This window comes from Vidua chalybeata, chromosome 15, assembly GCF_026979565.1.
Source record: "Vidua chalybeata isolate OUT-0048 chromosome 15, bVidCha1 merged haplotype, whole genome shotgun sequence".
NCBI classification, from domain to species: domain Eukaryota; kingdom Metazoa; phylum Chordata; class Aves; order Passeriformes; family Viduidae; genus Vidua; species Vidua chalybeata.
The window spans coordinates 8,053,762-8,076,483 of record NC_071544.1 but is presented as its reverse complement, the minus strand read 5'-3'; the positions used below and the strand labels follow the sequence as shown (position 1 = coordinate 8,076,483).

Genomic DNA, 22,722 nt, shown 5'->3' with positions numbered 1-22,722 from the left:
GCTCACCACTAAACCATGCCCTCACTGCCATACCAACAGATTTTTTTTTAACACTTCCAGAGATGGTGATTCCACCACTGCCTTGGGCAGCCTGTTTCAATGCTTTATAACCCTTTATATGGAGAAATTTTTCCTAATATCCAACCTAAACATTCCCTGGCTCAACCTGCCGCTGGTTTCGCTCATCCCATCACTTGTTACCTGGGAGAACAGATCAACCCTCCTGTCTTCCAGCCTCCTGCCAGGGAGTTAGTTGTAGAGGGTGGTAAAGTCCTTTCTGAGCCTCCTTTGCTCCAGGCTGAGCCCTGCCAGCTCCCTCGGCCGCTCCTCATCAAGACTCATGCAGCAGACCCTTCCCCAGGTGTCTGGCCTGGGAAGCAGACACCTCTATACCATTTGTTAACAGAGCTGCTTAACCACTACCTGATTCACAGCTTCTTCCCCCACCCCCAGAGCTCAGCCTAACAGTAATTTTCCTTTGCAGAAAGCAGGGGGCTCCATCCATGTACATCTCCTCTCCCCCACCAGACAGCGCCGGATCCACACCCACGTGTCCTTTGTGTGCAGCCCACAACAAACCAAACCCACAGGGGCCCACACAGGAAGTGAACACACTGCAGATGCTGCTTCTTCTGACCACAGAAGTAAGAAACACGTCAAATTGTAGGAGTTTAGAAGAGCTGCAAACAGGGACAGCATACATAGACTTTCCCAGGGTCCTGTCCAGCACAGGGTGCCTGGCTAACAGAGGCTCTGGCACATGCTCTGAACCTGAGCACATGCCTGCTCCTGAGCACCTGAGAGCTGGGATCCCATCTAGGCAATGCAAAATTAAAGACTGAGACTAGAGAAAAAACAGCATCAGGAAGAAGCAACCTGCATTATCTCTTTGTATCACACAAGACCTCTAGAGAGATAATGACAACATTAATTTCTGTATCCTTTTAAGTGCACTGCAAGACCCATTGATTTCAGCAAGACCTGAATTTTCTTTTGATTCACAGAATCACAGAATGGTTTGCGTTGGAAGGGACCTTGGAAAATAACCAGTCCCAAGGCCCCTACCATGGGCAGGGACACATTCCACTATCCCAGATTGCTCCAAGCCCCATCAAACAAGGCCTTGAACACTTCCAGGGATGGGGCAGACACAGCTTCTCTGGGCAACCTGTGCCAGGGCCTCACCAACCTTATAGTAAAGAAGTTCTTCCTATTACCATTCTAAGCAGAGTCTTTCTGTCAGCCTGAAGCCATCCTCCCTTGTCCTATCACCCCAAGCCTTTGTCCAAAGTTCCTCTCCAGCTCTCTTGTGAGCCCCTTTAGGCAGTGAAAGGTGCTCTATGGTCTCCCCAGAGCCTTCTCTTCTCCAGGCTGAATAACCCCAATTCTCTCAGCCTGTCATTAGTTAATGAAGTTAAAATACAGTTAAGTATTTTTTTAAAGTATCAAAAAGAGGAAGTGTAGACACAAACAAAATAAAAAGCAATGAGCTGCAGAGAGAATCTTTCTTCCAGCTCAAGAACTAGCCATTTCAGCCACCCACAAGATCAGCCACAGCCTCATCACAATTAACTGACATTCCAAACAAACAGAAGCCAAGAATACTGTGTCCAGGTTTAACAACAGGCATCTGGAGACATGCTCTAAGTCAGTCTTACTTGATTTATATCAATAAAAGATACCATATCAGCAAATTTACCTGGTAGATAAAAGTAGATTACAAAAGACCCACAGTGTTTTATAGCATTTAAAAAGAAAAGGATTGGTGATGGTAAAGCACCTAATGGGTTTGATCCAGTATATTGAAATGTGACTTAATTCCCTCCAATTATGAGATCTCCCATTCCACCTCCAGCCTCTGACAGGATTACATTAAGTAATGATCAAAGAACAAGAAACTTGCCACTCAAGCAGTCTGCAGCGACAGACTTCTCTGAAGATAAATGCCTCTACAAGGCTCCAGGACAAATTTTACTTAATGCAAATATTAAGATACTGTCCATAAAATGCAGTATTACAATAAATCTTTTAAATCTCATCATCCTCTTACATTGGTTTAAAAAAATTGCATCTCTGAGGAAGTGGATTACTAAAGTTTGGTACTAATTTCTTTATTCTGCTCTACTATAAACTTAACTGCTGAAAAAATTCAGTATGCTGTCACAACTCCACAGAAATAGGCATTGGATCATATATGCACTATTTTTAGAGCTATAAATATTCTTCATTTGAAAAAAAATATCACAGAGACTTCTCAAAAATATATGTGGGTAATAAATGCACAATCACAGAATGGTTTGGGTTAGAAGGGATTTTAAATATCATCTTGTCCCACCCCCCCAAGGCAGGGACACCTTCCACTAGACCAGGCTGCTCCAAGCCCCATCTAACCTGGCCTTGAACACTTCCAGGTATGGGGAGTCCACAGCCTCAAATTACTGACAATAAACATAAATTAGGAAAATTTTACTGAAATGAAAAAATATTTGAGTTTACAGGTTTGAGTCACATGGAAATTTGTACTGAATTGATAAACCCTGTTTGGAATTGAACACTGTCAGAAATATAAATGCAAAACTTACTATCTCAGGTTTTATTTTTTAACTGTGATGATAAATAATTGAACTATTTACTTTCTTATTACTTGATCCAAGATCAAAACAGCAATTTAATTTTTATAAAGCACCAGAACTATAATTATTTTTTTTTTAAAAGCATTACTATTAAGAAGTCACTTGCAGTTATTCTGGCTGCAGTTTTGCAAGTTCCTACTGCATGAGCACAGAAGTTCGGGATATAGTTTAACAGAGACAATCACAATTACCTCTTTCTTTTGTACGTAAAAAGCATGGTGGTATTATTACTTTCTTCTTTTGTAATCATAAAACACGGTTGCATTATTGATTGGGCTGAGAAGCAGACTAAGAATAGAAATGACTCACTCGTCTCCATTGTGACGCTGCCCTGCTGCAATGACCCCAGCTCCTGGCTGGATGCTTATCACCACCAAGACATGCAATCATGCTAACAAATCAGAACTGAAGCAAGAGCTGGCATAATTAACACCAATTCACATTTCTTCCTAATCTGTTCATTCTGAGCAAGAGCTTTTGCCAAATGTGTCCAGCCTCACTTTCTCCCCCGCAGTCAGGTCGTTACTGTTGGGGTGATGTGCAAGATGCAGAATTACTAAGTGACAAAAATGGAAAAGGCCAGAAATGCCCAGGGATGAAGAGATCTGATGTAATTATGGGATGCTCAGACCTGCCCCAGGCAGAGTGACAGCCACACATTCTCGGCCTCATACGTGACCCACGGTGACAGAGCCAGGTCCTCCAGCCCTTCACAGGCAGCAGGGCTATTGTGTACTCTGAAAAAACATTGGTAAGTGTTTTGCCAAATACACAACTGCCCTTGGGATCTGGCTGGCCTGCTGTTCTGTAGAAGGGAAAATTCCCAGTGCCAGCAGAACCTTAACACAGCTTGGGTGCACTCTGGATCTGGAGGAGAGCCCAGCCTGCTCACCAACACACCAGAGCAGTGCTGGCATCCCCTGCACAGGGGCTGCAAGAGCAAAGGCACACACTGGGCACTCTGAAGACAGAGACAGAAACAAACCTGTTCACTCTGAGGGAAAAAAAAGAACACTGCCAGCCTGTGTTCACTGCATTTACCTGGACAGAAAACAACCAACTACAAATAGTTAATTCTGCAGACAACCAGTGCTCTTGTGAAATAACACTGTTCTACAAACCACAAGAACGTAGCAAAGGAATCTAAATGGTAAACACCTTCACCAAAGAAACCAACCAGATGATCCATTCTTAACATTAGCTCATTTGAGGGAAGGCAGGGAGGGAAGCAATTTAAGATACCCACAATAATTTGAATGCCAACTATCCTGAATGTCAACTATCCAGTTAAATAAAGAACTAAAACTCTTTTACTTAATTAAAAGGCATAAGAGAAAAGAAGAGCTTCAAGGATAGTAACAATAATTTAAAATATTATTTAAAGCATCTGCATATAAATATTGGTTTTGTGTCCAATCAGGTATTTCTACAGAACAAGTTCCAGCATTAACAAGAAGTACTCCATGTGAGAAGTAGATTTTAGCTCATGTCACAACCCAACAGGTAATGTTCTACAAAACATGGATTAACCTTCATCATAAATATAATCACAGTATATTTAATGTGCAGAGATTTACATTCTAAGGAGTTAATGGAGATTGCATAGATAATTCCCCTTAAAAGCAAACACAAGGAACCTTATATTTAAGGAAATATTCCTAGCTGGGTTAAAAAAATACTGAATTTCAGTACCTAAAGGATCTGAGTTTTCTTTCGAAAGCAGAAAACTACTTGCATATCAGGGATTAGGCATGTGAAAACTTAAATGGTGTCATACTGAGTATTCCAGTATCAACCACAGGAGATGGACTAGAGTCCATGTGGAGGCTGGAAAGCTCCAAGCCCTCCCCAAGCACACAGGACTCACAAAAGCTCCATGAGGCTGCATTCAGCATCTGTCACAGAGCTCTCAGCAACGGGCTGGAGAGTGAAACACAACTCTGTGCTCATTCATTAGCATTATGCCAGACAGGAAATCTGCTGGAGAGTTTGTAAACACTTTTCCCACTCTGGCAGAAACCTTATTGCAAGTTCCTGTAAAATGGAAGTTTGACTTACCCTCCTCCTTATCCTGATCCCCTGCCTATAGCAGAGGGCTGGAACTAGATGATCTTTAAGGCCCCATCCAACTCAAACCATTCTATGATCCTACGCTTCTCTCATGGGCTACATAAAGGGTTACACCTTGAAATCTGTTTTTCAAGATCAGTGGGAACCAATGTATGAGCACATTCATATAGGCATGGAACTAACCATACCTAAAATAAATTTATTACTTTACTAGTTTATAATGGAATATGAAAAAATATAGGCACCAAACTTCTCCTTACTTGTCACACACACAGGCAGCTTGTTACCATGTTTTGATTCCTTAGTCAACTGTTGAGTTACAAATTATTTTTTGCTACCTTAAGTACTCCAAGTATGACACTTTCCAATTAGAAGCTTACAGTCTACAAAGCAAGGATCGGTATTTCAATTCAGACTGATGAAAACCCAAAATCTTGGAGATTTGGAAGCAGAGAGGTGGTTGTTTTGTCCTTGCCACTTAGCACTCACTCATCTAGGACAATAGTGTTACAGGACTCTTCTTATATATTCCTAATTAACAGACATAAAAGCAGATTTGGGAATGTGCTTCTAATTTAAGCAGTTTATACCATTTTCCATCAAATGCCTCATACATATATATTTTTTTTAATATATATATGTTTGTCTGTGTGTGTGTGTATATTTTTTTTCCCCCACAAATCTGAGGAAGCCACCAGGTTTGCAGCAAGCAGCTACAGGCACAGGCACCCTGTATTGTTGGTAACAATGAAATAAATCAACACAAAGACAAACAGACCAACTTGAAGAATCTTCTTAATGAGGACATGATCTGTTGACTAACCACAGTCCTGTGAGTGTACCACACTGACTCCTTGCAGCACTAACTGACAGCCCCTGAAATCATTCAGGAAGCCGTGAAACTTGGGTCTTTCCCAGAACAAAGATGCCAAGTCCCTTCTCACGCATCCCTCCAGGCAAGCTGCATAGGTAGCACCAGCATCAGCTGCTCCTGGGATTCTCCTACTCTTAGCAATGAAACCTGAGAATTATTAGCTGTGTGCTTATTCACTGTCACAAACACCAAAGAGACAGAGATAGGTTCTGTCTTACACAGATTGGAATTTAATTCCTAATAAAGCTTTATGCACACCTGCCCAGAGTGTGAGGGTTCAACATCTAATTTCTTCAATAACTAATTCAATGTCTTACTAATGATAAAATCCAACATATGTGACAGTTCTAGAAATGAGATGGCAGAGGATGTTAAACTTCAAGCAGCATATTCTCTTCCTGTCACAGACACAGTAATGCTGTGCAAGGCCTAAAATCACCACCTGCGACCCAACTGCTACCAACATACAGAAAAAACATCAGTTTATTTAAGTTATAAGCTCATATCTGACTGTACACCTCAGATATTTTGAAGCATATCAACTGAGAGTCTACCTCTTTTGGGGAGATGAAAAGGAAGATAGGGAAAATGGAGAGAAATTGTTTTTTTGTCTTCTGAACATGAATACTATTCCAGGCTTATACTTCATCATTAGTACTGGTTTTAAACGTTGATTTTCAAAGCAGATCAAATTATCCAGAACAATTATTTTCAATCAGATCATTTGTCCATATCACATATATCCTGTTACCAAGCAGGAAGTTTGTAAAATAATGGTGAATAAAAACCTTCACATGCACCTTGAAGCCCTGAAACCACAGAGGTACATGCCTCCACACAGTGCAGAGTTTATAGTCTCTGCTGCTCTTTAAGACTAGATCAGTTGTTACTCTTTTTGATGTTTGAACTACCACTACACTATTTTTAAGCAAGTAACCACAACCAAGTACAAGAGCGTTAATGCTGTATTGATCTGTATTTGCAATTAACGCAGCTCTAAGGCACAGTTCAAATATATTAAGGAAAACAAAAAAAGAAACCCATCAATTTCTACATCTCACCAAAAGAACAACAGGTAAAACCAACAAAAAATGAAGAAAGACCATTTCTCTGTCCAGTGAGCATTTTAAGATTTATTTATAGTGCTCAGCTGAAGATCCCTAAACCAAAAAAACCCGATCTTTTCCAATTACTACCTTCACTTCCACCTATGGTGTTCCAATCCAAACCACTTCACTGCCCCTGAACACTAAAGAAGTGTTCCCAGAAACAGCAAGCATGGACTATTTCACTTCACCAGTTTTGTCACCGAAAGAGAATTCCAGCCAGCCCCGCAGACACCACAATGCCAAGGAGATGGGCCAGGGCAGGGCAGACTCACCGACATGTAGCTGCTGGAATCCACGTTGTCCGTGATGGTCTGACGCTCACCCCTCTGGTTGATCTTCCTATACCTCCGACGGGACTGCCGGAGTGGCACTTCTCTTTGCAAGATGTTTTCCTCATTGTCTTTAGAGTTCTCCACCTGAAACACACGTTCAGGCTCCTGGTTAAACATCCAGTTCTTCCATAGCACTGAGAGCCGACGGAGCCCTATGAAGCTCATGGGGAAGGAACAAACATAAGTTCAGGGCAGCTAAACTTTGCTCGAGTAAACGACCGTGGTTGTTTCAGAGAACCACTGCTGCAGATCTCAGAAGTGCCTTATTACAATGAGCTGAGGCCACAGTTTCCTTCCGGGAAACAGCGTATTTAAAAAAAAAAAAAAATTAAAAAAGGCACACATATCCTCTAAACAATGTCACTCATCAGCAGAAACTCTTCTGCACCCACATGTATCATGAAGGAGTTACAGGCACTGCTCATTTCAAGCTTATCTCCAACACAGAAGTTACCTTTTTTGTGTATTTACAATCTGGCAAAAATATTGCATTATACCCTATTTTTAGTAGTGTAATTTTTAAAAGTATAATTTATTCATAGTACCAGTCATAGCTAAACAACTTCAAATATTCCAGCTTTTTATAAATAGCTATTTCACCTATGTCACACTGCCTCCTAATCACTTTTAGTGGATTATGTGAGAAATGGCTGGAACTTATTCATAACTTGATGTTAAGTATTATCTCTGACTAAACATTAAAAATTAGGTAAATTTATCTGTTTGGTAAAAGCCAACATTAAATCTTTTATCTCAATAGCTACAATACTTGTTTTCTATAAAAAGCAGTCTCATCCTTTCCCATTTCCTTTTGATGTTTTGGAAAGTATCTCGCAGCAGGAAGCAGGACAGACATGTATGCGAATAGGCTGCAGCAGGCAAGAAGTTTCTCTACAATATTTATTATGTAGAAGTTTCTACTGTCTTCAATGGCTTGTTTTTAACTTTTTTTCTCCAAATTTCACTGGAAAATCCTAAACATTAAGGCTATACTACTGGAACAGGAGAAGAACCTCTGTATGGTCTTACACAGCTCTCACTTCACATACTCAAGTAAATCACCTTAAAATTTTAATCCAAAAGATACAAAGAAATTAAACAGAAAGACTTAACAGACAGAAACAAGACAGTGACCAAACTAACACCATCACAAAAGCAAGATCACATCTACCTTCCACATCACTTTTCCCAAACACCTATGGTCTGTCTGAGGTCAAAGGAAGGTGCAAGCAGCTGAGCTTGTCTTGTGGGTTATTTTTTATTCCATAGAGATATCATACATTAATAACATGGGTTAAAGATATAACAGTTAGAAAAGTTAGAAGAGTGAAGCTCACACAATAATACTGTCAAAAAAAGAAATCAGAAAAGCTGAGTTGAAAAAGGGATAACCACACTTTTCACTATAATTTTACTACCTCTTTGCAAAGGAACAGGACAACAACCAAAGATATCTCTTTGCAGCACTGGAGTAAGCACAATGGTGTAAGGGTGTAAAGAATACAGTGGATGCAGGCAGAAACACAAAAAGAAACAAAAAAGTATTTTTAAACAGGCCACCAAGTATCATTAAAAATATAGTAAGGTGATTGATATGGAAGCCTTTCTTCATGTAGCATAAATATGGATTTCTAGCTAGACACAATGTTGCTCTCAAATCTTACACAAGTCCTGCAGTAATAAGGATTTTTGGATTTGCACAGTTATTAATTGAATAACTAGAACTGTGCTGGTTTAATTTTAATTTTGTATGTGAGCTCCTTCAGTAAATGCATTATCATTTTTCCTGTATTCAGTCTTACAAAATCATAGAAACCAAAATAAGCAGTGAACTTCTCCAACAGAACAGATTAACCTGGACCTGAGAAACTGCTGAGGTGGACAAAGACTCCTTCAATACAGATAACCCTTATTATCAAGAAGCCCCAAACTGAAACAGGTATTTTTAAGGCTAAATTAAAACAAACTCTCAGTGACAGAAGAAATTATTCTTATTTCACAATTCTAACTGCTAAGACATAAGCATTAAATTATTTGATAGCACTAAGTCAGAACAAACAAGTGGCGGAAAATGAGACCACCTGCTTCCTTTGGTCAGTGAACTGCTGTTGACAAAAGCAACATGGAAATCAGAAACCAGGAAAGACCTCCACACCACAGAGCTTCCAGGTCAGTACCACCAGCATGAGCAGTATTTTGAGTCCAGCTGACCACCAGGCTCTCAACACTTATGATTTACAAGAACTGTTTTCGATGTTCTGTGCATCAACAGGATAGGCACACCTGGGCACCTCACTCAGCCCTGCTTTCACCTGGTGTAAAATAAAGATTCCTGTTGGCAGAGAGGTGTCACCACACCCTCCCCACAACCTCATGGAGGAATTCAGCTTCTCTGTGAGCGCTGTGAGCCGGATCCTGGCGTGGCAGCAAAGGGAGGACGGATTCCCTGGGCCACTGCAGAGCCAGGAGAGCCCGGCTGCCATCAAGTCAGATGGAGACACTGTCCCACAGACTGCTTCCTGTTATTTCATTTTCAATACAGTATCATAGAAGGTTGGAAAAGGACTCAGAGATCATCATGTCCAATCATGCCCCTAGCCCTGCCAGGCCCACCACTAAACTAGGTCCCCAAGTGCTACATCGACACATCCATGAAATCCTTCCAGGAATGGTGACTCCACCCCTGCCCTGGGCAGCCTGTGCCAGGCCTTGACCCTTCCCATGAAGAAAATTTCCCTAATATCCAATCTAAACCATAGGATTGTCGTGTTCCACTCTGCAGTCCAAACCACCAATGAAGTATTTTCCACCTGCATGTATCACACTGCTCTTCTGAAATCTTACACTTAGATCTGAAGAAGAAAATGAAAGCGCCGAGGAACAACAGTAATGACACTTCAACATACTTCAGTGACACTTCAACATATGCTGCAATTCTGGGCCATCTTCTTAAATGATAAATGGGGCTATTATTAATTCAATAGATTGCTCAGCCTCCAAAAATATGAGTTACAATGCCCATTCACACACTGTTATCCTCATTAACTTAAGCTGACCACATTTTATGGCCTTTAAAATGGGTCCATTCCCAGAGGATTCCCACTACAAAACTGATTTACATTCTAAAATGACAGGAGAGAAGGAAAAAAAAATTCAAAAAATCAGTCACCAGCAGGAAATGACAGAGTTCTTTAACTCCATTAAAGTAGCTAACTAATTATTTTGCTTGAATTATGTATTAAATCTCATTAGTATGTTGCAAATTAAAAACTAGAGAAAATAAAAGAATTAAGAGAAATTAATAAAAGTTAATCAGGGAACTAAAACTCAAGTACACCTTATGTCAGTGAAGATCATTAGCAAGGTGCATGCCACCACACTGATGCTTTTTTCTCACACTATTTGAAGTGCTTCCTAGAAAATACAGCCAATAGCACCTTTAGCTACATTTACCTGTAAAATGTGACAATAAATATAATGAGGAAACTACTCTGCACTTTTAATTCTCTGATTTTCCTACTGGAAAATTATACTGAAGTTCCAGAGAAGGATGTAAGATACTTTCAAGTGCCTCTATGCTCTCACTAGCATTTAATCACAATTACAGGCAATTCAGGAGACTTTAAGCAGAGCAAACAGCTGTCTGGGCTGTGCCTTTGTCTCCAGGAACACCCAGCAGTGTGTGAGGCTGCTGACATGGCCAATGCTGGCTTCCCCAGCTACTGTGATACTGTGCTCCTCTGAAAACACCCTCACAGTTGTGCCTGCTCAAGTTACACACACAACACTAGTTTCTTCCATAAATATTTCAACAGGGTCAATTTCCCTCCTGAAGCACACATTGCACAGAAGCTCCTCTTTTATTTCTATCTATCTTTTTTTGTTATTATTTTTATTTCTAGATTGCAATGGTGATGTGACCAAAGAAGGACGTAGGTGTTTCTTAAGATTTCCTTTGCCCATGAAATATTTCTCACGCGAACTTACAAATGTACGTGCAGTGAGTCAAGTCACCAGCCAGACCAGGCTGGTCTAGTCTTCCACTAGGTTGCTCCAAGCCCCATCCAACCTGGCCTTGAACACTTCCAGGCATGGGGCAGCCACAGCTTCTCTGGGCACCCTGTGCCAGGGCCTCACCACCTTCACAGGGAAGAATTTCTCCCTAATACCTAATAATAGATATGACTGGATACGTGAGTGTTTCTCATGCTGCTACAGGAGCACTGAGGAGCAAGACTCAGCTCAGCCCAGGCACAGCACTCAGGCACACTGAGTATACCACATGCTCAGTTCAGCCACCAGATCCTTGGCAGCTGCAATTAAAAAGTAGAAATGCAAAACAGCAAATGCAAACCAGAGGGCCTGGGGCACTCCCGTGACATGGCTGTACACATTGCCACCCAAACAGTCCTGTGGCATCCCTCCAGGCACAAATCTCCTCCACAGAACTCCAGCTTTGAGAAGAGACTGGACAATTAGGAATAAAACAAATTAACTGTTTCACTCCAGAGCAATGAAGACAGGTTTCTTGCACTCTTAACCTGCACTTCATGGCAGACTGTAGCTAGAAATACGTGCTGCAGCACAGAGCATATTACTGATGCTATCAGAGCCCATGAGCAGAGTCAGACTGACATTGCACAGAGCAAATTGCACAAAGGAAGGCAAGTGGACTTGGTACAGGACACTGCTGACATCCCTGCTGGCAATGCACTGTGAGAAACAAACATTTTATGGAAGCTGAGTATTTACATGCTCAGTAAGAGAAACTGTCAAATATTTAATGTTTTAATGTTACCATATCTAGATCTAGGGCAGCTAAATCAATAGCAGTCTGGAGATGGGAGTCTGATTAACAGACATGTGGGTTCTGAGCACAACAAACAGCTTTGTTCCTGCTCCATTAAAAACATCTAAGGTGAAAGTTGGAAGAGATCTGCCTGTGTCCCCAGGCACACTGCTGGGATACAATGTTGGTGTTCACTATGGGAAAGCAATCCTAATATTTCAACTGCTCACAGCATGTGTACAACAACCTGGGAAGGACTAAGCTACACTCTCTAAGCACGTATAGATGCATCTATATATGCACTTGGCAGTACCAATAAGTGTTCTGAGGAAGCAGAAGGAATCCTGGACATTAAGGATGATGACAAATCCTACCCTTCAAGCTTGGCTAAGCACTCTCATGTTTCTTCTCCTACCTACAAGCCTTCAAACTATGTGGTCCTGCAAAGGCTTGGAGGAAGAACACTTTTCCACCCAGACATGACCAATAAAAGCCATGAAATGGGGAATGGGGGTGTAAATAAAATATTCAAGATAGAAGGCTGCCATAGCCTGACTCAGGAATGCTCAGCTCAGCCGTGACTGTTAGGCTTTTGAAACTCAAGTAAGCATAATTTTAGAAAGAATGACCTAATCATCATCATCATTTACCCATCTAGATTAAATTTACATAGCTACTGCTGTTATGAGAGCAGCCATAGGTATAATTGAAATCAAGGCAATTTTGCTGCAATTTCATAGAATACTTTACAATAAGCTTTCTGCTGTAAAAGAGAAAGAATTTGCTGAAATCAGCAATAGATTTAAATACATATGAAAAAAATCTGCCTTACCACAATCATTTCTGAAGGTTCCAGTATGATACATTCGCATCCTCGCTTTCCTCCAGACTGCTTGCCAAAACTAGAGTGGGATGGAAAAAAAGCAAACAAAAAGGAATGAGATGAACAGCCTATTTTACCTTTTCAGTAACAAAAATAATTGGCAATGGTCCATGTTGTTAAAAAACAAAAAAAGAACAAAGAAAAATTGATGAAAACTACTGTATGAAAAATACTAATTAGATAGTATCATTACCATAATATTTTAATTTATTCAGCATCCCTCATCACAGCCTGCTACGAAAAGTCCAAATATAAAGAATGTTCTTTTGTAAAATCATTATTACTTGCAGATACTCACAACCACTCATAATACATTTCATTTCTGACAAGAAAACCTTAGTACATTTTAATTAAACATAAACGGGCCTTGTAAAAACAAATATACATAAATTCCAAAGACTCCAAAATACTACTCAGCACAGAGCATCTTTAATGAGAGCTCCCTCAACTCTATGTCACCCCTTCATCCTCCCACCAAAGGGGAGGACAGAGAACCTCTTTTTTCACATTGAGCCTTGTGACTTCTGTCTTTACGTTGCTACTTGTGCCATCACAAGGACTGGGTCATGGAAGTATGGAAGAACACAAATGTAACAAAGCATGATGGGCAGTGTAAGACAGCAGCTGAGGAAAGCAGCTAAAAACAACCTGATGTGCTTTAGCTCATCAACTCTAACAGCAGACTTCCTTCAGTTTAGAGAAATCACCTCTGGAGAAGGCACCATGCAACAGATCTGAGGGAGCTGGAGTTACCAGCGGAAGAGGAGTGAGCTAGACACTCAGCTAGACACTGCTGGGGGATGTGTGGGGTGTTACAGACCAATAACCTCTGAAATCAATCCATTTGTCACTGTAGTGGTACCTGGAATTAAATATATCTGGCTTTGCACATTAAGTAAGCTTGTCTTCACTCCTGACCCATCAGCCTGAGGTGGGAATGCTTGACCAACTCACTCCCTGGGCACGAGGGAAAGTGATTCCACAACCCCAGCACACAAAACAAACTCCTTGATGAGCAGCACAGTGGCTGGATTAGCAGTTCAGTGGTTGCAGCTGCCATGTTACAAATTCAGACTGTCAACATCAATCACATTTTAGCACCTACCAGCAGGTGAGATAACTGAAGAACTGGTTAATGCAAAGCAGGGAGTAATGTGAGAATTAGAAGGAAGTTAAGACTAGAGTGGAGACAAACCCTTAAAAAATGGATCAGCTCTAGCTGTTTTCACTGAGATTATGTTTAAAAAGTACATCTGAAACTCCAGCCATGCAAGACTTGAGTTACATACATGGTCAGCATGATGGCAAAGATCCATTGACACCACCACTTCTTTATACAGAACACTTAAAAAGACTCGTGCTTATAAACAACACTCCAAAACTTGCATGGGATATCTGCAACTATGGGAAAACAATTTAAAGAACTAAACTGAAGCTAAAAGACTAACTAAACTAAACTAAGCTGGAGAATGGGAGGTTTTGATTAGATATTAGGAGGAAATTCTTCCCTGTGAGGGTGCTGAGGCTCTGGCACAGGGTGCCCAGAGCAGCTGTGGCTGCCCCATCCCTGCAAGTGTTCAAGGCCAGGTTGGATGGGGCTTGGAGCAGCCTGGGATTCTGGAAGGTGTCCCTGCCCATGGCAGGTGGGTGGAACCAAGTGAGCATAAATATCCATCACAAATCAATCTGTGACTCTCCTGAAACTGTGAAGTTACTCAGGGGAAGCTTCCAATGATTGCAACAAAGAAATTAATTATCAGTGTAACCCAGTTAGGATAAAGAATTACAATTAATAGGAGCACAGCAGCTTCTACTGTCCAGTTTTGATTTTGCTAATGGTCTACTGAAGGAGAAGAAAAAATATTTAATTACATGACTGCAATATAGTCATAAACGACATGACAACTAAAACTTTCTCACCCAGACCAGACAAGCACAAGTTTCGCATAGAAACTGGCATTTTCACACATTTATAGTAAGAAACCCAGAGTTCAAATTTTCATGCCTTCTTTCATGCTTTTTCCACACAGCATGTGATCCAGTCATGAGAGTCTTGTGTTTTTGCAACACATAAATATAATGGCTAAACTACTCTTACTCTTACAACCATTAATTCAGTTCAGAAAATACCAAACTGTCATTTTTAATGTCAGCTCCAACACTGAGGTGAACTGAAATCCATGTAAGGATTTCTCTACAAACTAGAAACCAAATTGAGATCAACTTTGCCACAGGATCATTTTCAATTTAAAGAAAAAAAAGTTAAATAACTTATAATTCTCTTCCTTATAGTAGAAAATTACAAGAAAAGAGATTTTTTTTTTCCAAAACACCAAAATTATAAAGGAATTATGTGCAACTGGAAGTTTCAGGTTTTGCACCTTTTTAAATCCAGAAATAATCATTACCAGTTTTATGACAAAACAGATGACTACTATTGCTACATCCCCTGCAGTTAGGAAAAAGCACCAATTTCCTGTTGCAGGTTGTTCAAGCAAAGAATTTTTGTCGTGTAACAAGATTTTATCAAACTCCTGGAGGTCAAGGAGGAGTTATTTTCTTTTTTGTTTTGCTTTACATAAACACATTCTTCAAATTCAGCCACTGTCCAGCCTCCCTCTGCTGATGTTGCAGCATTTGCTAATTAAGTAATCACTAATGAGGACAAGAACGGTGCTTGGAACAAAGGTCACAGTCTTGGCCCTATCATTTCTGCTCCATCAGGCACTTTACAACAACCAAACACTTGGAAAAGGATCGGGGTCCAAAGACAAAACCCACCCAGCTAATCCTGAAGAATAAACTACTCATATTAACAAGTCAACAGGTCAAGTTCCATTATTTCCTGGTACACACCATCATGGATAGTTAATTGATTATTCCACAGCAGAGCTCCTTCCAAAGGAGGAGGCCACATATGGTTTTTTACCAGCCATAACTACCACTATGTCTTGAAAATACCAACTTTTAACATTCTTAATTAACATACACAACATGTTTTAGAAACATGGATTTTAAATTTCTTAATGACTTATAACATGTTTTTTCCTCCAGAATACAAATATTTAGCTTCTCTATCAGTTAAGAGGTTTGCTGGCATCAATATACTTCACTAATCTGCCAATTATAATCAAGGCTTCAGAACAACATTCATTCCTAAATGTTTGTAAATGGAAAAGGTTCAGTTGAACAAAGCTTTGAAAATGGAGGAGAGAAAAGCCACTTGGGAAACAAGAGCAAACTTTGACATGGAACATTCTTTAAGAGAAGGAACATTTCTGTGACAGTAAACTACTTGTAGAAGTCTTTAGCTGGTGATTAAAGACTCACCCAAATCTGAACCATGCTGTTTCTCAAAAAAGAGAGCTCTGGCAAGTACATCTAACTCTGGAAGAGATGGGGCAATCTCATCTTTTGGTACTAAAAGACAACTTTACTGTGGCATCAAGAACACACGGTGCTGTTTGCAGGAGTTGTTATTACTCAGTCTTTTTGGTTACCCAAGCTGGCACCACAGACATCCTTTCCCAGGGTCAGGTTTGCTTCCTGGAAAGGTCCAATCCAAGAAGCCCCTTTCAGTACTTCTGCTTACCAACCATCACAGCAGCTTCCCCAACCAAAAGCATATCTCAAAAACACTACATCCTCCTGATGTCACATGTGGCAAGATACGTAAGAAAATTGGGAAAGACTCACTAAGGTACAGCACGTTACACATGCTTTAGTGCTTTAAGCAGAGTGGGGAAAATAATCTAATTAAAAATTTAAATTAAGACTGAAAGTGTAAGAAAACATGAAACTAATGTAAATTAAGCTCTACTTACAATAAAAAAAAAATGTCAAAGGACATACTACCACTGGTATAACCATTAAACTTTTAAACGATTGAATAATTTAAATGGCATTGTTAACACATGTGTGATTTAAATATGTCTTAATGTCATTATATAGCTTGCCACTGCAGGAAACCTAGAAAAAGATCAGTACTATAAAACTGCACTACAATTTTTTTTATTATTTTATTGTATGCTCCCATCACTTAATATTCATGTATTTCATCTGCATCATTAATTTTCACACACTCACTCAATGGTCTGCAACGCTGACATGGGAAAAAAAACATCTCCATATACCAAAGGCAGCTTTGTTTATCCTTGATTTATGGATGCCTCATTTGCAAGAAATTGTGTTTTCCTTCTAATTCACTGCTACTCATAATTAAAAATGCTTAAGCAGTTGCATAATCTGAGAAAAGAATGGCATGATATCCCATACCAACACCAATGGGTGTTCAGGCCATGGGATCAGACTGGAGCTACCAAAATGTAAAAGCCCAGGACTGTAGATAACAGCTCTCAGCCAGGCTGGACAGGGCTTGGAGAAACCTGGTCTAGTGGAGTGTCCCTGCCCATGGCAAAGGGCTGGAACTGGATGAGCTTTAAGGCCCCTTCCAACTCAAACCAGTCTGTGATTCTGTGACATTCCTTAGTTCATCTGTCCCTTTTCCACTGGGTGATTTGCTCACCTCTCTGCAACTGCAGAGTACCTTAGACATGCAGCACCTGAGTATGTGCCTGACTGCACTGATACAGGGAACAGAATAAAATTAATTACTGGATGGAGCCTTCTGTATCTGAGAATACTCCCATTTCACACTCATGCTCACTCCCCAGAACAGGAAGGTGTTAAAAATTTCTTTAAGGTACTGGAGCTTTTATAACAAACCTTACTTTTATAAAGTAAACTATTTAGAAACTCCTCCAACAAAATATATTTTGAACACAGCCCTTGAAACAGGATGAGCACAAACACAGCTTTCTGAACACAAATGTTTTGAAAATTCTCATATCCAGCTGTTGCACAACGTGAGTATTTGGTGATGAAATACATCTGGAATGGAAAAACTGACAAATTTAAGCAATAGCCATCACATTTTACTCAAACATTTCCTGATATCAATATGCTCAAGTTTTTCAATACTGATAGCTTCTCATTCTTCATTACTCAGAATATCATAGACACATTAAAGGTAAAAACACAGCCTGTCCTGAAGAGCTTTCAGCCTACAAACAGATGGAGACTGAGACTGTCTTATTACTTGTTTCAACACTAATCAGCAAGCATCTTCCAATTTACAATATTCTACTACATCCTGAAACAATATTTTCAGATATTTCAGACATCAAAGCTATCAATGGCAGGATGTCAGGCACTTCACATTCTGTATTTTCCAGGAACTGTAAAATCATAACATTATCCTGTCTGTGCAAATTGGTGTCAATAATGCACAGTTATTTGTGACTGTCAATAAAGCTACCTGCAGGAGTTTTACTGCAGTAATACTCAGTACTGTATTACATGTAGAATGGGGCCAGGGCCCTGATATACCAGTTTATCAAGATAACAAGGAAAGAGTTTGCAGGTATTTTGTTTTTATGAATATACCTGTCTCAAACTGCCTGTCAGGCAGCTTTTAGGTACATAATGATGAAGATAAATTGTACTCGCCACTGCAAAGTGCATCCCATGACCCCACTCATCCAGTAACCTGGATGCATTTCTTCCATGCAAAAAAATTTTGCACAGAAGGGCACAACTGGGTCTGGAAGAGACAAGATGCATAAGGAATCTTTATGTTGTTTGGTTGGTTTTTTAACAGATGAAAATGTGATTTTGTGCAAATATAGGGGGCTACAAAGGCATATAGTGCCAGGACAAGGGAGAATGGTTCTTAGCTGACTTAAGTAGGTTTAGATGAGATATTAGGAAGAAATTATTTACTAAAGGGTGGGGAGACCCTAGCACAGGTTGCCAGAGAAGCTGTGGCTGCCCCATCCCTGGAAGTGTCCAAGGCCAGGTTGAGTGGGGCTTGGAGCAACCTGGGGTTCTGGAAGGTGTCCCTGCTCTTGGCAGAGGGCTGGAATGAGATAAGCTTTAAGGTCCCTTCCAACCAAAACCATTCTGTTTTCATAGCAGAAAAGCTATGGAAAGCATTTCTTTTCCTCTCCTTGCAGAGTGCCTCTTGTGCAGAACAGTTGTTCCAGCAAACCCCTGGCTATCTACTGCAAAGCTGCTGTTGGTCAGATCTAAGATAAAATGCATACTGCTACCAATGAACATACCACACAAGTATACTAATGGCTGGAATAGCCATCACTATTATTAAACACCAATCTAATTACTCTAAAAATGTAATTTAATACTTAAATTTATTTGTCATTATTTGAGAAATAACACTGAGGGAAAACCCATGAAGTTGCACAACAGGCATTAACAACCACAGTGACTGTGGATAGAAAAGTCGGGATCTGCCCTTCCTCCATTGCAATCACGACACAGGAGCATACTCAACATCAAAATCAATCCTCATAGAAATAACCTGTTTTTCTGGGCATCTCCATGGAGCTCTCAATTGCACTAGATTTGTCTCAGCCCAGCCATGACCTAAGAATGGGGCTGGTTGGTGGGCAGTTGCCTGAGGCTTGCAGGTGCATCAGAAGGCCTCACAGCAGCTGCTGGGCAGCCCCAAATGTCTCTATTTGTGAAACAGAACAAGGAGATGGGAAAAAAGGTCCATCCTCACAGAGCAGAAGTATCAGCAAATGCAAGTGGCAGAGTTTACAAGATATCATATGCTGTGCAAGTCCTGAGCTCTTCAAAGTAACTTCATTAGATAATATTATAATACTTAACTCCATCAGGAAATGGTTTAAAGGAAACCAGACACCACAAGATACATGGCTGAATGCAAAATACCTATTTCAATTAACGCTCAGTCATCAAAACCTATTTCTGCATTAGCTCTCAATAACAACATTTAGCGGGTTTATCTCTTAAGCCTGCTGAAGTTCTAATTGGAAATTATTTTGGAGGCTATATAATATGCTACTCAATTTGCAGGTTGCAAACTCAAGATCTCTGTATTAATTACTTTATACTCTGAACATGACGACCCTTTGAGGAAGCCTGTGTCTCACCTACCACTTTCTGTGCAGCTTTCCAGCTATTCCAGATCATGGAATTGCAAAGTCTTAGTGAAACTGTATTATAGTTATAAACAAACCATACAGGACCCTTCTTTCTAATTTCCTTTCTCTTGCACTTAAGTTTAGCCACCAAAAACTCTGTGGCACAATCAGCATCCCTTGCAGTCCATAAAATTTCTAAAGGGTAGCTGCTGTAAGGAACCATGAATAGACCAAAAGGGAATTATTGATGCAGGGAAATACGGACAAGATTATTCAACCATATAGTTGTGACAGGTCTGAACACAGTCTTTCTTCAGTTTTTGACTTTCTTAGAAGATTAGTCTATATCAAACAAGATGCACCATGTACTCTTAGTCTGCAGCACCTTCCCAGCCCTTACTCAACATCAGCAAGCCCAACACACTTAGGGAGACCAGGACACAGCTTCTCCCTAGTGTGCTGCTTCTTCTCATCCACATTCCCTTTTCCCTCAGAGAATTTTCATGCCAGCACTAGCTCTGCCAGAAGAATTTCAATCTGAACAACTCAATCTGAATTAATTAGTTTTACAAATACATTTATTGGTAGCATTCCCAAGTTGTTGCTTCACTTACTGGCTGTCAGACAATGCTACAAGTTACAGCCACTACTTAACAGAAATATCCAAGGAAAATATCACCTCATCCAGAGCCACAAATGCACTGAATAACCACTGCTTCTATCCTGTGCTGAGTACTAAATCTCTCAGACTTGATAAGGACAGGGATGTCAGCCTGAAGCTCCCTTTAAGAGAGCAGAGAATATCATCCACAACAGTTAGCTGGGAAGAGCCTTCCAGTGTGAAGCAAACATACACGCAGAGGATTGTATTGTGACTGCAATATTTAGAGTCACACAGTAAGAAACTTAAATCCCAATTATGGCAACAGTTAGCACAATTCAGAACCTCACTGGGAACTGCCAGTTTGTCAGAAATGAGGTTTACTGTATGGCAGCAGGGGACTGGCACACATGGATCCAGATCATGGGAGCTGAGGGAGGAAAAAGATTATTCACACTCCAGACACTGGGACTGGGGTGGAGATGGGAAAGAGGAAGAGCAGAGTTTGAGGAGCCCTGGGACAGAGCTTGGACACAGCAGGTGCTGTCTAAGCAGAAGCAGTATTGAAGTTAAACCTGAAAAGGAAGGATCAGGGGACAAAAAGACCAGTATACCTTGCACTGCCAGAAGCTGGGAGTACAGGAGCTCTGAGCCACTGGCTTACTTCTGCAGCAAATGGTACAAATTCACAAGTATTTGCAGAATACAGCACTACAGGCTTCAGAAACAAAACTGATTTGACTTTAGATAGTGCATTGGAGGTATAAATATGTTTGAGAACAAAGTTACATAAATCAGAATTTAAATTATGGCATTTTGTTAATCTTTAGGTTCTTCAAATTGCAAATCTTTAATCTCACATTCTTACTTTCCAACACTGACAGTCCTATAGAAGCACAGTATTTTCTGCACTTCTGGCACTTCACACAGAATAGATGTAAACAGTACTAACAGTCACTATTAAGTCACAGTCAGTTGCAAAATAAAAATATTGTTATTCACAAATACTAATACAAAACAAGCTAAAATAATTTCAACCTAAGCTGAGTTGAAAGATGCAAAATTGGAGTTCCTCTTTCTTTATGACCATTTTCTTGATCTAAGCATTTGGGTCTTTTCCTCTTACTAAAGAAAAGAGAAATGGCTGATTGAGTCATTGATGCATCTACAACTCCCATGAAAAGATACCACACAACCACAAGGCCATTTTAAGTAAAGCAATTGTTTTTAGCCAAGAAATGCAGTACCTGAGTAGAACAATGATTCCAGTTTTCTCCACTTGAGAGATTTTGGAAGGACAGGGAAAAGAGAAGTGTTTGTTTTAGTAAGACTACATCTTGAATGCTTCAAGAGTTTGTGTTTTTTCCCTTGGAGGTTCAATTCTCACAGCTGTAGGAGGCTGTCAGCCACATAATTGGCTTCAAAAGTTCCTCCAGGTCCTTGATATATCTCCTATGGCTAATCTTGCTGTGAGTAATCTCCTCCAAATATCCTGTTCACATGAATTATCTTCATTAACAAGCAAGGTTAACACAAAACCTCTTTAACTTGCTGACATGATTTTCCTTCCACAAATCCGTCAATCATGTTCTTTTATTCCAGCCATCACTTTCATCTTAGAAGCAAATTCTTCTCCTCCTATGCCAAATCTATTAACAAATCCATTCTCCAGGCAATAGGGTAATCAAGATTATGCCATCTTTGTACCTGGTATTATTGACTGATGTGCATCTTACCTTAAAAATCTTGCAGGGCTTCTCTCATCATGAGCATCAGTGTCAGAATATTGAATAGATTTATTGTGCCTGGATGCAAGTTTTACTCCTCCAATTTTTAAACCAATTTCTGAATTACAACTTGAATACAAGTTCATCAAGTCAATTAAAAAGCCCTTTTCAAAGCACAGTGAGCTCCAGTTTCCATTCATACTCATTCAAATACTTAGGCAAAGTTAATAAAGCAGTAACTGCCCATCTCCTTATGTTTTCAAGGGGCTAAGTCTCTTTCAGGTTGGATTCCAGAGAATATATTTCAAAGAGTTCTGCAGGAAAAAAATAAAGTTTCCCGAAGCTCTGATAGACAGTGGATGAAAGGTGGCAGGCAAAAAGCAGGATAGAATCTTCTCCAGGTTAAGTTTACAGTTGTCTACTACAGTCTCCTCCTATCCATCAAGGTAATCACAGGGCAGATGACAGAACGAGGACAAGTATTGTGAGGCTATACCACCAAACAGTTATTAAACCATAACCACCTTCCAGTAGCTGCCATTATTTATGGAGACTGCAAGGATCTCACTAACAATCAATTGTAACAGCAGCTTCCCATATAATTGTTATTATATAATTAATGCTGGGCAGTTAGTTTCTAGTGCAATGCTGAATTTTGAAAAATGATTGCACAGATAAAGCAGTCCCACACAGCATACTCTCCCATAAAGTTTATTTCACAAACATATTACAGGTC

General features: G+C 40.1%; 1 protein-coding gene across 12 annotated transcripts in view; it reads right to left on the bottom strand.

Moving 5' to 3' along the window:
* The window catches only part of RAPGEF6 (Rap guanine nucleotide exchange factor 6), a 122,401-nt gene that overhangs the window by 70,950 nt on the left and 28,729 nt on the right, over nt 1-22,722 (bottom strand). For all 12 annotated transcript variants that reach the window (XM_053956304.1, XM_053956313.1, XM_053956308.1 and 9 more), the window contains exons 5-6: nt 12,640-12,709; nt 6,959-7,102 (exon numbers count right to left, since the gene is read on the bottom strand). In XM_053956304.1, the coding sequence (XP_053812279.1) occupies nt 6,959-7,102; nt 12,640-12,709 (214 nt within the window). The remainder of the gene's footprint in view (nt 1-6,958; nt 7,103-12,639; nt 12,710-22,722) is intronic.